The following is a 16,901-nucleotide window of genomic DNA, read 5'->3' as shown; positions in this document are numbered from 1 at the left end:
TGGTGCTTGGAAATCACCTTCAGGCCAAGATTTTGGACATCTTTGAACAAGAACTTCCCCAAGGAAAAGGAATTAAACACTTGGATCTCTTCTAATGAAGCACTGGGAGAGCTGGGGCTGTTTCTGTGCTTTACTTGGTACCAAAGAAGCTGCTCTGAAATCAGGCATTCATTCAACAGAGATGGAACTTCTGGCTTTTGGAAGGGGCCAAAATCCCTTGTTCTGGCATGAAAATGATATTTCTCCACACCTGCTTTTTGTTGCAAGTTTGAATTGCATTTTGTGGAGGGCTGTGCCATCTGTGTCCCAAGGGAGCCTTGTCAGTGTCACTGTGCTTCCCACCTGATCCCAGCTCCCAGCCTCAGAGTCAGAGAGGAAACAACCTTGGCTGCATCTCCTTTTCTGGGTTTGTTTCATTTGGCTTTGTTTGGGCTTGGCTTTTGGTTTCACTTTGTTGGGTTTGTTTGGTTGGTTTGGGTTTTTTTGTTATTTTTAAGTCAAATCCATCATTCCACTTTCAGAAGCACAGATCAGTTCAAGCAGATGTTGCTGGTATTTCATGGAAATATTGGTGATACATCTGAACCTTCCCAGTGGCATTGTCTGAGCTCCATTCAGGAAGCTAAAATAGGGAATACTCCCTAAATTTTAACTTTATATGCAAAGAACTGAAAGAGTTACCTGGGGCCTGATGTTTTAATGAGAAAAGTTTGTTTCCATGAGAAATATACTGAATTTGCTGAGGGGTGAGGGAAAGAATTCACCTGGAGAATTTTGGTTGTGTGAAAATAGTTGAATAGATCATTTTTAGAGCCAAACATTTTCCACCTGTTTGAAATCAACTTTGCTTTTTGCAATGCATTATATTTTATGCAGAAAAAAGTAGCAAAAACTGGAAGAGAACATTCTGTGTTCCAGTCTCAGAAGAACTTAATTAAGCTCAGCTGAAAAACAATGGCCTACAGAAGAAAGGAGGGAATTAAATGTTCAGTCTAATTCAGAGTAGAAAAGAAATTTCAAGATTGTGGAACTGATATAAAACCCCTCCCATCTGAGGGGGTCAATGCAAGGGAGGTTTGCAGCAGTGAAAGGACAGAACTGATGAAGAGGAGCTCTCAGTGCCAGCCTTTTACTGTGCTTTTAAACAGAAAGGAGAACAAAATCCACCCTTGGCTCAGCCCACACATCAGTGGGGATCTGCAGTGACCTGTGCATGTCCTGGCTCAGACCCTTCAAATATTTGGGAGCAGTTTTTATTGGAGGGTGGAGAAGGGAAGAGGCCCTGCAGGCCCTTCTTGAGCAGGATTTCTGTGAGCAGAGGGGCCAAGGTGAACCTTGAATATGGAGCATCCATCAGCTGAGGGACTCATCCAAAGTGCCCCTTGGAGCTTTAGGGACCTGCAGCTCTTCCCTAATTCCCTCTGGGATATCTCTGTGTTTTCTTCACAGCACATGGAGCCCTTTCTCCCCTTTCACTGCCAGCCATCCATGTGGAATTGGGATGGCACAACCCAAGGGGTCGGGGCCTCCAGGGAGAAGTTGGGAAGGGGCAGGCAGAGGTGAGGGAGACTTTAAACTTGGCCACCAGGGAGGAGCTCACACACAGAGATGGCTTTTGTTGTAATAAATAAAAAAGGTGTTAAATGGAATGTTTGGAGTCACTGAGAGATGGAGCTTTGCTGGGGCTGTGCCATGTGAGCAGCAATGCAGTGAGCAGCAATGCAGTGAGCAGCAATGCAGTGGGCAGCAATGCAGTGAGCAGTGCTGTCCATGCAGGCTGTGCCATGTGAGCAGCAATGCAGTGAGCAGCAATGCAGTGAGCAGCAATGCAGTGAGCAGCAATGCAGTGGGCAGTGCTGTCCATGCAGGCTGTGCCATGTGAGCAGCAATGCAGTGGGCAGTAATGCAGTGAGCAGCAATGCAGTGAGCAGCAATGCAGTGGGCAGCAATGCAGTGGGCAGCAATGCAGTGAGCAGCAATGCAGTGAGCAGCAATGCAGTGGGCAGCAATGCAGTGAGCAGCAATGCAGTGAGCAGCAATGCAGTGAGCAGTGCTGTCCATGCAGGCTGTGCCATGTGAGCAGCAATGCAGTGGGCAGTGCTGTCCATGCAGGGCTGTGCCATGTGAGCAGCAATGCAGTGAGCAGCAATGCAGTGAGCAGTGCTGTCCATGCAGGCTGTGCCATGTGAGCAGCAATGCAGTGAGCAGCAATGCAGTGAGCAGTGCTGTCCATGCAGGGCTGTGTGGCTGCCCCAGTGGGTCCCCGTGCCCCCAGCCCCACTGAAGCCCCAGTGCTGTTGTGTTTTGCAGGGTGTGCAGACCTGCACCTGCTGGACATGCTGACCCCCACCGAGAGGAAGAGGCAGGGCTACATCCACGAGCTCATCGTCACCGAGGAGAACTACGTGAACGACCTGCAGCTGGTGACAGAGGTGCGCAGCCCCGGCCCTCCTCCCTTGGCCTGGGCCAAATCCCTGCCTTGTGCAAAATCCCTGCATTTCACTGCCAACCTGGGGGTCTCTGCCCAGTCCTCTTTTATCTATATTGATACAGATAGAGACAGATACAGGTACAGATATACAGAGATACAGAGATACAGAGATATAGATACACAGATATGCAGATATACAGATACAGATACACAGATATACAGATACACAGGCATACAAATACAGAGATACAGAGATACAGATACACAGATACACAGATAGGCAGATATACAGATACAGATACACAGATATACAGATACAGAGATACAGATACACAGATATACAGATACAGAGATACAGATATACAGATACAGAGATACAGATACACAGATATACAGATACAGAGATACAGATATACAGATACACAGATATGCAGATATACAGATACAGATACCCAGACATACAGATACAGATACACAGACATACAAATACAGAGATACAGAGATACAGATACACAGATATACAGATATACAGCCACAGATAAATACAGATATACAGATACAGATAGATACAGATACAGATATACAGATAGAGATGTACATATATACAGATATACAAATACAGATATACAGATACAGATATACAGATAGATATAGATACAGATGTACAGATGTACAGATATACAGATATACAAATATAGATATACAGATAGATCCAGGTACAGATACTGATACAGATATACAGATACAGATAGATACACATATACAGATACAGATAAACAGATACAGATACATATACAGTTACATACAGATACAGATACAGATACAGATGTACAGATGTACAGATATACAAATACAGATATACAGATAGATCCAGGTACAGATACTGATACAGATATACAGATACAGATAGATACACATATACAGATACAGATAAACAGATACAGATACAGTTACATACAGATACAGATACAGATACAGATACAGATACAGATACAGATACAGATACAGATACAGCTGTGGGTGGGTGCAAACCATGGCAGTCCCCTGTGCTACCACCAGAAAGTGCTGATCTTTGAAGTGTCATTTTAGCAAAGCCCTTTTGCTCCTGACTCTCAGTGTTCATTTCTCATGTACAAGTTGTGAAGCTTAAAGAAATGTTCTGGAATGAAGCACATTCCCTACACTCTGAGGTGGGGCAGTGATACTGAGTGATAAATGAGCAGCGGGGCTCAGTTATCACTTCCTGTGATTGGCTTTAGAGGTAGAAAAAAAATGAATTAATACAGCCAACTATGGACAATTCCTTTGACAGAGAAGCACAGTCCTTTTTTGAGGAAGAGCTCAAGATATGCAAAAATTAGGACTCAGAGAAATCAGGTCTTCCATAGAAGAGTCCAACCTATTTTCAGCTGGATTATCAAAGGAATCCTGGGATCTTTTGCAGGAAACTTCTGCTAAAATTCCCAGGTTTCAAACAGATTTTCCAGATCCCTACAGATTATCCAGCACCCACAGAAATTCAGAGTATTCCCTGTTGAAGCCCCCTGTACCTGAGGGTCTCCTTAATCCCAGCCATCCCAGGGAACACCATGGCTGTCAGGGACAGGGGTGTGCTGGCTCTGTACTTACCCTGGGCACTCCAAATGGCCTCTTCTCACTCCCCAGATCTTCCAGAAACCACTGATGGAGTCTGAGCTGGTTACAGAAAAAGAAGTTGCCATGATTTTTGTGAATTGGAAGGAGCTGATTATGTGCAATATAAAACTACTGAAGTAAGTTGGTTTTTTCCCCCCATACTTCACAAAACCAGAACCCTGGGCCTCTCCCCCTGCTTCTCCTTTTCTCTGCATGAAAACATTCACCACTTACACAAATCCTAACCAGAAGGGCCCCGTGTTTCTCCTTGGGGAAAAAGCAACCTGGGGGCAGGGTTTGCTGTGAGCTGTTGAGAAGAGCCCAGCAGTTCTCTGCCATTTGCACTCCCTTGGTTCCTGCTGCAGAAGGCAAATCCTCCTCTCCCCTGGAGAGCAGGGCTTGCCAAGGCTTCCCACAGGGCAGGACTTTCCCTGCCTGGTTCCAAAGGGTTTGTGCCCAGGGCACCCCTCTCCAGAGGCTCTGGGTGCTGCTGCCCCCAGTCACTGCCAGGGAAACTGAGTGGGGGCACAGTTAAACCTGCACCTTGATAAGCAAAAGCATTAATAAAGTTATTTTCTTTCCCTACTCAGCTGCTAATTTTCACTGAACCTACAGGGATTTTACAGCTTTGTAGTATCTCCTTTTTTTTTGTAAAATGTATTTGAAAATGGCCCACAAGTTGAAAAGTTGTGGCAGTGACAGGACAAGTGACAATGAACCTTTCCTCAGGACACCAGGCTAAAAACTCAAAGTGATGGGGTTTTCCTTGCCTCACTCGCACATCAGTAACTCTCTTTCTAAGCCAATAGAAAAGGAAATTACCCTCCTCTTCCCCTCAGCTGTGATCTGGCATTGCATTAAAGTCAGGCAGCAGCTGGATCACAGGAGAGGGAAAGGTGTTGGCTGAGAGTGCAGCCTGGGTTATGTGGAAACCCAGGGCACCAGGAATATTTCTGTGTCTGCTCTGGGGTGCCCTGACCCCCAGGGCAGCACTGACTCTGACCCTCATCCATGGAGAAAGTTTCCCAGACTTCAACATAGACTGGAATCCACAAAAGTTTGAAATAGATTTTATAGAGAGCAGAGCAGGTGGATCACTGGGTGAGAAATCGAGGTTTTGGGGTTTTTAGTGTGTTGTGGATGGAAGCAAGATGGAGGGCACAGGGTGTGGTCCTGGGTTTCTTCTTCATGCTTCTTCTTCCTTCTTCCCCATGGGTTTGGGTGGCATTTTGTAACTGGGCAGAAAAGTCCCCATTGCAGCTCTTTGGGATCAGTTATTGGGTTAAAAAGGATAATAATTCAGGTGTCAGTTCTTAATTGGATAGTTCAGTCTTAAAAGTCCTTGTACCAAGAGATTGTTGGCCATTTTGTGCCTTCTAATGGAAAGCTGAAGAACTCACAGCAGTGAGACTGATTTACTGATAACAAATAATAAACACCTGAGTCCAAACATGAAACACTGTCCCAAATGCCTTCAATCCAGACCCAGAGAAACCCACAGCTGGTACTGCCACAACTGGTGCCCCCGTGTAAAAGTAGCAGCTCAGTAAGAAGAAACTGTTTATGGTATCCCTGCAGTAAATCTTGTGCCCGGTGTATTTATGGTTCTCTGCCTTTCCACAATGAATAAGAAGCACCCCTTTGTTCCATAACTGAGGAGTGGCTCTGTGTCCAACCCCTGCCCTGCTCCCGCCCAGGGCCCTGCGTGTGAGGAAGAAGATGTCGGGGGAGAAGATGCCGGTGAAGATGATCGGGGACATCCTGACGGCGCAGCTGCCCCACATGCAGCCCTACATCCGCTTCTGCAGCTGCCAGCTCAACGGCGCCGCCCTCATCCAGCAGAAAACCGACGAGGTGCCCGACTTCAAGGAGTTTGTCAAGGTGGGAGAAGCAGCAGCCCCTGGGAATTGTGTGCATCTTCTCTTCTCGCCTGGCTGAAATGCTGAGCAAAGGAGGCACCGCGTCCTGTGAGGGCTGGGTCACTTCTGGGCCACCCCTGGAGGGGCTGGAGCGTGTCCAGGGCAGGGAACGGAGCTGGGCAGGGGCTGCAGAATCCCTGAGGGAGCTGGGCAGGGGCTGGAGAATCCCTGAGGGAGCTGGGCAGGGGCTGGAGAATCCCTGAGGGAGCTGGGCAGGGGCTGCAGAATCCCTGAGGGAGCTGGGCAGGGGCTGGGGAATCCCTGAGGGAGCTGGGCAGGGGCTGCAGAGTCCCTGAGGGAGCTGGGCAGGGGCTGCAGAATCCCTGAGGGAGCTGGGCAGGGGCTGCAGAATCCCTGAGGGAGCTGGGCAGGGGCTGCAGAGTCCCTGAGGGAGCTGGGCAGGGGCTGCAGAATCCCTGAGGGAGCTGGGCAGGGGCTGCAGAATCCCTGAGGGAGCTGGGCAGGGGCTGGGGCTGGAGCAAAGGAGGCTCAGGGGCCCTTGTGGCTCTGCACAAGTCCCTGCCAGGAGGGTCGAGCTCTGCTGCCGTGTCCCAAGGGAAAGGAGGGGAAATGGCCTGAAATTGCACCAGGGGAGGTTCAAAATGGAGATTGGAAACATTTTTTCCCCTCACAGAGTGGTCAGGCCTTGGGATGAGCTGCCCAGGGAGGTTTGGAGTCCCTGGAATTGTCCCAGAGCAGTCTGGATGTGGCCTTGGGGACAGGGATTGGGGTGATGCTGGTGGGGCTGGGGTGGCACTGGGTGATCCTGGAGGGCTCCTCCAGCCCTGGTGATTCTGGGATTCTTGTCCAGACAAGGCAGGTGAAGAAATGTTGTACAAAGCACCAGGAGTTCTCCTACTGATGTTGTGATCTCAGAGCAGATTTAGCTGAGGATTGATGCTCATTTATTGCCTTCCCTTTTCCTTTCTTGGAGGAGCTCAGTTTTTGGGGTTTAAACCTCCTGACTAACCAGATTTTCCCTCTCTAATGTTTCAGAGGTTAGCAATGGATCCTCGCTGTAAAGGAATGCCACTATCAAGTTTTCTACTAAAGCCTATGCAACGGGTAACCAGATACCCACTAATCATTAAAAATGTACGTTCCTTTGCACACCTGCTGGGTTTGGTGCTGCTTTGCTTACACCTTAATTACAGGGTTGTTTCCTTATTTGTGTCAGGCTTTGTCACTGGGAGGTTTCTGATGTGCTGGGGAATGTGGGATGTCCTTTAATACTCGATTCCAGTACAGAAAATGGGATCACTCCTTAGGCTTTGGCAAAGTTATTCAATTTTTCCATTTGAAACAGAGCTGAAGCTTGCACCCAAAGAACCAGAAGGCAGTGAGTGCTGAGGGAAAATTTAAAATTCACATAACAGGAGCAACAAGACAACCTTGGGCTCATATTTGCCTTTCCCCTCAGTGCCATTCCCTCCCCACGGGCTGAGGTTCCCCCTGTGCTGATGGTGCTGGAGGATTTTTACAGCCCTTGCCTAACTTCCACTTGTTGCTTAACACTTCCCATCCCAAATAACGCCATGGAGCATGGCTCAAGGCTTTCACAGGGGATTATGAATTGGATGTTGATATTTAGGGATTCCTTCAGCAGTCATGGCTCCATTTCTGTATTTGGCTGCAATGTCTGTGCTTCTGTCAGAGGAGCCAGCAGTGTCCTGCTGCAAAGGCTGTGCAGGCAGGCCTGCAGTCCAGCTGTTCCCAAATAGTGTTTGTCTCCCATTTCTCACATCTGTCAAGGGGGAAAATAAACGTGGGGCCGGCTCTGCTGGCAGTGAAGGCTGGACTGGAAGTGTGGGGCTGGCAGCGAGTGCAGCTGAGCTGCGGTGCCAGGAGCCTGATGCTGCCTTTGCTTGTGTGCAGATCATAGAGAACACCCCTGAGAACCACCCTGACCACAGCCACCTGAGGCAGGCCCTGGAGAAGGCGGAGGAGCTGTGCTCGCAGGTGAACGAGGGCGTGCGGGAGAAGGAGAACTCGGACAGGCTGGAGTGGATCCAGGCCCACGTGCAGTGCGAGGGCCTCTCCGAGGTAACGGGGCTGCCCCGGGGACAGGGACACGGCAGCACTGCCCCATCCCCTGGCCCCTCCTGGCTGCTGCTCGTGCTCCTGAACCCTGCTTGGGTGCCTGGCTCCGGAGCACTCCCAGGTTCAACGCTGCCATCTGCAACCAGCACTTCCCAGTTTCCCAGTCCTTTGGGGTGCAGTGGTTATGGGGCTGCTGGATCCCACTCCAAAGCTGCACCTGACCACTATGGACTGCTTTGAAAACCAAATATTTAGAAATATTTTCTGTGATAAAGCTTTGTATACATTTGAAAACTCAAGAATACTGATCAAGTCTCTGGAGACTTTACAGAGAGAACCCCTGCCTCCCATACCACGTTACGTGATAAGTTTCTAGAAATACTGTGTTTGTATGTCCTGCAAAAGGAGGGAAGATATTCTGATGGCCTTCCTGTTGCTGGTGGAGGTAACAGAGACAGACAGATCACAACCTGATTTTCAAAGTATGCATGATTCTAGAAGGTAAAAATTAATGGGCACTGGTTGGTTCATAAAGTAGAAAAATTGCATTTCATCTGAGGAAGCCTGACTGTTCTGGGAGAAGGACAGGTGTGACAATGTCAGCACATCCAGCTGTCTGCCAGCAGGAAAGTGGCTGCTTTTATCTTCTGCAGGTGGTGCCTGCCCCAGAACAGCAGCTCCACACCCTGGCAGAGCCTGTGGTGCTCACTGCACCATAACACCAGCAGCAGCCCCAGCCATGGCAGGGAACAGCTCAGCCTCTCCCTGTTTTCTGTCCAAGGGGTTTCCAGCCTGCCAAAGGAGCCCCTCCAGAGCCAGCTGCCCAGGCTGGGGAGAGCTGTGCCAAACCCTGGTGAAAATAAACCTGCAAATGGCACTTTAGGCAAGGGCAAGACTCTGCTGATCCCTAACAAAGCCTGGCTGAGTCTGGGATTGTGCCAGTCCCAGTGGTCAGCAGCTCTAACTCGGGGTATTGTGGCCATCTGAAGTCCTCTGGAGTGTTGTAAGGGGTGAAATTCAAGCACAATTCAGAATGCAGCCCTTAAGGAAGCTCAGCCTGTGGAGAGGCCGTTGGCAGAGCTGCTGCTCATCCAGGACAGCTGCCCTGGCTCAGTCCCAGCCCTGGAGGTGCATGTGTGTGGCCAGGGGGCACAGATGCTTTTGGCTTCCCCTGCCTGCCCAGCCCTGCGGCCTTCAGGGACTCTCCCAGGGCCCCCTGTGACTTGTGCTGCTTGTGGTGCTCGAGGCATGGCTGGTCATCCCTGCCACAGACTGGAACCAGGACTCAAAACTGTGTTTGGTCTCTTGCAGGGCAGCCCCGATTGTTTCACTTTATACAGTGCGTTGTTGTTCTTCTTCTACTTTTCGCAGCAACTCGTTTTTAATTCAGTTACAAACTGCTTGGGACCACGCAAGTTCCTGCACAGTGGGAAGCTCTATAAAGCCAAGAGTAACAAGGAGCTCTATGGTTTTCTCTTCAACGACTTCCTCCTCCTCACTCAGATCATAAAACCTCTTGGCTCTTCTGGCACAGACAAGGTCTTCAGCCCCAAGTCCAACCTGCAGTACAAAATGTACAAAACTGTAAGTGCTGCTCTGACACGGGGATGGGGACGGGCTCAGCAGCTCCATTCTGAGGGTGTGGGCAGGAGCCTCCCTAGAGAAGAGGTTTGAAAGCTTTGGGATTCAGGGGCTGATGGCAGGAAGGGTGCCAGCCCCAGTCTGTGTGCTCTAGGGAAATAAGAAAAGATGCTTTGGAGGTTTTGCTGGAATAAAACTCTTCCATGAGGGCTCGTGTGTTTGAGGGAGCAGAGAAGAGTGGGATTCACTGCTCTCTGGGGGAGGAAGCCCTGCTGTGCTTGGCTCTCTCCAGGAAACTCTGCTGTGCTTGGCTCTCTCCAGGAGTGTCCCCTGGCAATGCAGGCACCTCTGTCAGCTTTTAAAATTTTCTGCAGAAATATAGCAGGCAGAAGGGGGGAGATACTTGGGGCATGGAATAATCCTGCTGTGAGCTGATGTGTGCTGAATGCCCCTGTGCAGACTCTGCAGTACAACTCCAGCTCTGCTGATGTTTTACAGCCCATTTTCCTCAACGAGGTACTGGTAAAATTACCCACAGACCCTTCTGGAGATGAGCCCATCTTCCACATCTCCCACATCGACAGAGTCTACACACTCCGGGCTGAAAGCATTAATGAAAGGTAAGGGCCTTCGTGGGCCCTTTAAAAAGTCTGGGAACTGTAGGATGGGAATGGTTGTGATGGAAACTTGCAGAGCACTCTCCAAGCTGGTTATTTTACAAGACTGGAAAATTTCTTCTTGGGATATGATGATCTGACAAAGAGGGAGTAATAATGTTTCCTGAACTCCAGCTAGACCACTGATGAAATGGCTGAGGGTGGATGTTTAGGCTGCATTTCACATTTTATGGCAATGTGAAGAAGCCAAGAGATGCAATTCTATCTTCTGCTGTTACCTGGGATAGTGGACAGTGTCCCTGCCCATGGCAGGGAGTGGGACTGGGTGAGCTTTAGGATATCTCCCAACCCAGTGTCCTGTGGAGCAGCATCTCTTCATTTGGGGTTCCAAAACTGATCCACAGCTTCCAGATTCTCCCATGTTTCCTTGGCTCAGGCTTCCTTGTATGTCACAGCAGTTCTCTGAAGCCCTTGAGGTCCATTAGTAGCTCTTGTGCCACCCTTTTTGTCTGTCAGCCTTCCCCTCAGCCTCCTTCAGGCACAGGCTGGGATTGCTGGGATGGGCTCAGTGATCCACGTGGATCTCTTCACACTCAGGATGTTCTGTGACTCTTAACCATGAAATGGTTTCCCAGAAGAGCCCACTCACCACCAGGAATGGTGGTGTGTGGACTCCCCAGGTTACACTTTTAAAGCCCTGAGAGTCAGAAGAATTGGGTTGGAAATCTCAGGGACCAAGGACAGTGGCCACCTCAGCAGCAGCAGTGTCTTGTACCTTCTTGCTCCAAGAAATCAGTTTATTTCAGGAAAACAAGGGGCTGGATGAAAGCAAACCTGTTCTTAAGACCTTTTGTTTTCCCACCAAGCATATCCTGCTCGTGGCTCTCTTGAGCTTGCTCTGTGTGCTGGGGTTTGCTGCCTTGGGATGGTTCCATTCTGCAGGTGCTGTGAACTCCAGTAAGATCCCTTCCAGGCAGACAGCTGTGGGATGGCAGAGCCTGGGATGGGGCCAGAGCCTGGGATGGGAAGGAGGGACAGCTTTGGTTTTGTCTGCTCTTCTCCAGCAGGGAAAAACAGAAATGGCATTTTGCAACTTTTTTTTCTCCTTTCCTTCTGAAGGACTGCCTGGGTTCAGAAGATCAAAGCTGCTTCAGAACTTTACATAGAGACTGAAAAGAAGAAGAGGGAAAAGGCCTACTTAGGTACAGCATAGGATGCGGGGGTCTCATCTTCTGTGGAAAAGTCCTGGGCAGGAAAATCCATTGGTGACATTTCTCTCTGCTCTTCTGTTCCACCACAGTTCGCTCTCAGAGGGCAACAGGCATCGGGAGGCTGATGGTGAATGTTGTTGAAGGCATTGAGCTAAAACCCTGCAGGTCCCACGGTGAGTGCCTTGGCTTTCCCTGCTCCATCCAGAGGACATTCCCATTTGCCAGCCTAACTCTGCAGGGGTTCTGTCCCAGACACGATTTTGTTAAAGGACGTGGGTTTAATGAAGGTAAAATAGGCAGAGGTGACTTTGTGCAGCTGAGCCATGGTCCTGCAGTTGTCCTGCACGAGGCTTTTGTTTCAGGCTGGCTTTGTTTCCACCACACAAACCATAAAGTCCTGAAGGGAAGGGTGGAGGGTGCTCAGCACCCAGCAGAGCAGAGCATTCACTGTGATGTTAATGTAGCCCATTACAGAGGCAGTGAGGCAGAGCCTGGGATGGGAACAGAGCCTGGGATGGGGCCAGAGGCCTGGTGTGGCCAAGGTCTTTCCCAGCTCAGGTGGCTGATGGAGCAGAAGGAAGCTCAGGAGCAGGAGCATGCAGCTAACAAAGCCCCACTCGTTTCTGTTCGTTCCCATCTTCCCAGGAAAGAGCAACCCCTACTGCGAGGTGACCATGGGCTCCCAGTGCCACATCACCAAGACCATCCAGGACACCCTCAATCCCAAGTGGAATTCCAACTGCCAGTTCTTCATCAAGGACCTGGAGCAGGACGTGCTGTGCATCACGGTGTTCGAGCGGGACCAGTTCTCCCCGGATGGTGTGTACGGGGCTGCCCCTGCCAAGGGCGTTTGCAGAGCTCTTTTTTGAGGAGGAGCATTCCTGCTGAGGGAAAGCAGAGGGAATGAGCTGGGCTGGGAGATGATCTTTAAAGATACCCCAGATTTGACCCTCTTTGCATAGGAAGAGTCAACCTCACTCCACACAGTATCAGCACAAAAAGGATGCAGCTCCCTCTGAGTTTTGAGAGTTCCTTTTCTTGAGCAGTTGACAACAACTAAAATGTGATTTGTAGTTCTGCTGAGACTCCAGAAAGCTCTGGATGGTGCTTGCACACAGATGGGTTCAGGCAGGAGGAAGAGAAATTACTTTGAGCTCCTGTTATATGCAATAACAGTAGCAAAAATGAGCCCAGGATCCCAAACCCAAGAGAGTCATGGAACAGTTTGGCTTAAAGGAAAGGACCTTAAAGATCACCCAGTTCCAAACCCTTCCATGGGCAGGGACTCCTTCCACTATCCCATGTTGCTCCAAGCCCTGTCCAGAATTTTGTATCAGAAATCAGGTAACCCGCCTAGTCGATGCAGGTAAGGCTGTAGATGTTGTTTACTTGGATTTCAGCAAGGCCTTTGACACTGTCTCCCACAGCATACTCCTAGACAAGCTGGCAGCCCGTGGCTTGGACAGGAGCGCTCTGTGCTGGGTCAGGAACTGGCTGCATGGCCGGGCCCAGAGAGTGTTGGTGAATGGTGCTGCATCCAGCTGGCAGCCAGTCACCAGTGGTGTTCCTCAGGGTTCTGTGCTGGGGCCAGTTCTGTTTAATGTTTTTATTGATGACATGGATGAGGGTTTAGAGTCCTTTATTAGCAAATTTGCAGATGACACTAAGCTGGGAGCGTGTGTCGATCTGTTAGAGGGACAGAGGGCTTTGCAGAGGGACTTGGAACGGTTGGAGGGATGGGCAGAATCCAATGGGATGAAGTTCAATAAGTCCAAGTGCCGAGTCCTGCACTTTGGCCACAATAACCCCCTGCAACGATATAAGCTGGGGACAGTGTGGCTGGACAGTGCTCAGGAGGAAAGGGACCTGGGCGTGCTGGTTGACAGTCGGCTGAACATGAGCCAGCAGTGTGCCCAGGTGGCCAAGAAGGCCAATGGCATCCTGGCCAGTATCATGAACGGTGTGGCCAGCAGGAGCAGGGAGGTCATTCTTCCCCTGTACTCAGCACTGGTGAGGCCACACCTTGAGTATTGTGTCCAATTCTGGGCCCCTCACTTTAGGAGGGACGTTGAGATGCTTGAGCGTGTCCAAAGGAGAGCAACGAGGCTGCTGAGGGGCTTGGAACACAAGCCATATGAAGAGCGACTGAGGGAGCTGGGGTTGTTCAGCCTGGAGAAAAGGAGACTCAGGGGTGACCTTATCACCCTCTTCAACTTCCTGAAGGGTAGCTGTGGTGAGCTGGGGGTCGGTCTCTTTCTCCGGGCAACAACCGACAGTTGAAGAGTTTAAAAAAAGACTGGATGTGGCACTTGGTGCCATGATCTAGTTGAGGTATTAGAACATGGGTTGGACTCGATGATCTTAAAGGTCTCTTGCAACCTAGAATTTCTGTGTGATTTCTGTGTGTGAAATGACAGACATACTTATGTATTTTTGGAAACAAAACAGAGATACACACTTTAGTTAGAAACACTTGAACACTTCCAGGGCTGGAGATTCTACAGCCTCTCTCATTCTTGTTTCATAAGCTGGGATGAACATGTGGAGCATCACAGGTGTATTTTGGAGTCACAATCTCTCAGGCAGTGTTTGGGTAGGACTTGTACTGGCTCAGTGACCTCGTTGCTGGGCTGATGACCTGCTTGGCTCTGTCATCTCCAGCAGGTTCACACTCAGGTTTAACTGAGAACTTTGGCCTTTGGCTTTGGTTATTTTAGATCATAAAATCAAGAAGTCCCTGAAGCGAGGCAGCTGTGAATTCCATAGTGGGTTTTTCCACTCATGGGCCCAATTAGTTTTAATGCTGCTGCTGTTTAACATGGTCTGGCTAAATGCCCTGCTATGCAGCTTGGCAGCCTTTGGCCCTCTTCAAGTGCACAACTAGAGTAGGACTGGAGGCTTGTTGTCTCTTTTGCTGGGTGTGGGTGGAAGTTCAGGTCCTTCTGCTGGCTCTGGTTCCCTGAGCTGAGCATGCTGTGTTTCTGCATTCCAGACTTTTTGGGCAGGACAGAGATCCGTGTGGCAGACATCAAGAAGGATCAGGGTTCCAAGGGACCAGTTACCAAGTGTCTCCTTCTGCACGAAGTTCCCACGGGAGAGATCGTGGTGCGCCTGGACCTGCAGCTGTTTGATGAGCCTTAGGAGAGAGGGGCCAAGGTCAGAATTCAGCCAGAGGTCGCTGCAGGAGGCGTCTGCAGAAGCTGTCACCGAGTCCTTGCTGGTGTGGCATGAAATTACTGCTCGCCCTTCACACGTCAGAGGGTTATCAAAGCAAACAGGAGCAGCTTTGTGCCTTGATAATTCTCACTGAACACACGAATCCCAATTTAGTGAGGAGATCTCCCTCAATCTCTCTGTGTGGAACTTGGCGTTGGTTTCCTGGGCTGGTGAAACAACCCTGTTGTTCCTTGTGCTGCAGTGAGGATAGCTGGCAAAACACATGGGTGGCTGTGCTTGCTCCAGCTGCCCTGCTGTTTAATTCCCATGGAGGAGGCAGTGTGGGTGTGTTTTGGAGGCTTTCTGAGGGTTTTCCCCTTCAGGAGTTCTGTGCCTATTGCCTAGCAGAGTGGTGTGTAAATGTGAGTGAATGGAAGGAGCAGTTTTGCAGCAGGAAGATCTTTGAAGGTCTTCATGATGGTACTGAAAAGACTTAGAAAATAAATAGTCTATATCTATAAACAGAGAAGATTCTATTAACATACCACTTCATGACTCGTGTTGCCCCTGAAAATAAAAGCTGTCCAGGCCTTCTGCACAGAGATGAATTGCACTCCAGAAGAGCCCAGCCCCCGGTCCCTGTGGAAGTTGCTGTTGTCCCCAGGACTGTAAGTGCTGGGGCAGGAAGCCAAGGGTGAGGCACAGAGCCCTGCTGGTGTTGTGTGTACCTCCCAGGTACTCCTTCACTGCTGCTGCTCCCAGGCTGAGCCTCACCTGCAGTGGGGGAGAAGAAACCAGCGTGGCTCCAGCTCAGGAAGAGAAGGTGCAGCCTGCAGGGCCCGGTGTGCACAGCAGTGGGTGGTGCCCAGGTGCGGAGCTGAGCTGAGCTCTCCTGCGTGCAGCCAGGGCACGGGGGCTCAGGGCATCCCACGGGGCGGCTGCTGGGTGTCACCAGAGAGCTCGTGGTGCTGCTGCAGAGCGGGGAACCCAAAGCCATCCGGGGAATGCAGGGCTCTCCATCCCTTTCACTCCATGGATAACAACGTCCAGGCCCACGTCCCTGTTTGGCAGAGCTCCTGGGCACAACGTCTGCTTTCCCTCAGGCACATGTGTGAGTGCCCTGCTGAGTCAGGACTCGGGGGACAGCACATCCCTGAGAGTCAAATTCCTCTTTGTTCTGCTTGGATTCCTTTTGTTCCTGCCCTGCCATGCATCCACTGGTATTTTTGTAAGGACTTCATTCCGGATGGGAGGTGCCAGCCCATGTCATTCGCATGTGAACGTTCTCGTGGAGCTGTTGTTAGGTTTTGGTGTTCCTTGCATGTCCTTTCAGTACTGGTTCCCACCTCTCCTGTGTCGGCGGTGTTCTCTAGCACTCCAAGTCTTATTGGTTTCCATTAGGAAATTAGGATATATCCATAACAGGTAGGTAGATCAGTATGGTAATAAGTGTAAACTGTGCTGGGAAGTGTCTGTGTATTATAATTTCCTAAAAGACCACTGTAATGTTTCAAGCAATGGGAAGGAAAAAAATGTATGTTAGAGGGACAACAAAGTTTACATTTCATACTTTTCAGAATCGCTTTATTATTTATTTATTGAAGATAGTGTAGAATTTTGTATCAGAAATGACAGACATACTTATGTATTTTTTGAAACAAAACAGAGATACACACTTTAGTTAGAAACTTTCAACTGACCACATTTTAGAGGGAGTGTGACTTCCTAGGCATGCATTTGTTTACCACTAACTGGCTGAAAACACGATTAAGAGAACTTTAAGTTTCTATTTTTCAATGTTGTTAAGAAAATTGTTTCAATTAAAATATGTAAATAGTACTAAACCCATGCTTTCCTAATTCCATATCAATACATTTTATTAAATATAATGTATATGAAAATACACATTGTTGTGGTAGGATAAAAAAAGTGATAAAATCTATTACTGGAGTACCATTAAATGTCATTGTCTAACCTTTTATTGCTGTCCTAATTTTACTCAGTGCTGCCAACAAGGTGAACATCCATTTCAGTGTTTCACAAGTAGCATCACTTTGTTTGTTAATAGTGTCATTTCACCAGCATCAATTACAGTGACAGCTGAATCGACCAACAGGACAAAAAAATCTCCTGGCTGGAATGCAGGAACCTTGGCCAGGGTTTGGAGGGAGCCCCAAGGAGCTGCACATGCCTGAGGCTCATTTGGTGCTGGAAGTGGGGGACCCTTCACTCAGGGGCCCCTCTCAGACTGCAACCCCCGTCATGGACATCAGAGAATCCCAGAAACCCAGAATGGTTTGGGTTGGGAGGG

At 49.4% G+C, this 16,901-nt stretch overlaps 1 protein-coding gene across 2 annotated transcripts in view; it reads left to right on the top strand.

The window, feature by feature from the left end:
• The window catches only part of ITSN1 (intersectin 1), a 116,163-nt gene extending 99,594 nt beyond the window's left edge, over positions 1-16,569 (top strand). For both annotated transcript variants that reach the window (XM_054514071.1, XM_036381532.2), the window contains 11 exons: positions 2,311-2,432; positions 4,097-4,203; positions 5,764-5,947; positions 6,982-7,080; positions 7,861-8,028; positions 9,397-9,609; positions 10,105-10,226; positions 11,343-11,425; positions 11,524-11,607; positions 12,080-12,253; positions 14,427-16,569. In XM_054514071.1, the coding sequence (XP_054370046.1) occupies positions 2,311-2,432; positions 4,097-4,203; positions 5,764-5,947; positions 6,982-7,080; positions 7,861-8,028; positions 9,397-9,609; positions 10,105-10,226; positions 11,343-11,425; positions 11,524-11,607; positions 12,080-12,253; positions 14,427-14,575 (1,505 nt within the window). In that variant the 3' untranslated portion in view covers positions 14,576-16,569. The remainder of the gene's footprint in view (positions 1-2,310; positions 2,433-4,096; positions 4,204-5,763; positions 5,948-6,981; positions 7,081-7,860; positions 8,029-9,396; positions 9,610-10,104; positions 10,227-11,342; positions 11,426-11,523; positions 11,608-12,079; positions 12,254-14,426) is intronic.
• Positions 16,570-16,901: the final 332 nt, after the last annotated feature.

This window comes from Molothrus ater, chromosome 2 (assembly GCF_012460135.2).
Source record: "Molothrus ater isolate BHLD 08-10-18 breed brown headed cowbird chromosome 2, BPBGC_Mater_1.1, whole genome shotgun sequence".
Lineage (NCBI taxonomy): Eukaryota > Metazoa > Chordata > Aves > Passeriformes > Icteridae > Molothrus > Molothrus ater.
The sequence above is the reverse complement of the archived record's forward strand: the minus strand, read 5'-3'. Positions and strand labels throughout refer to the sequence as shown.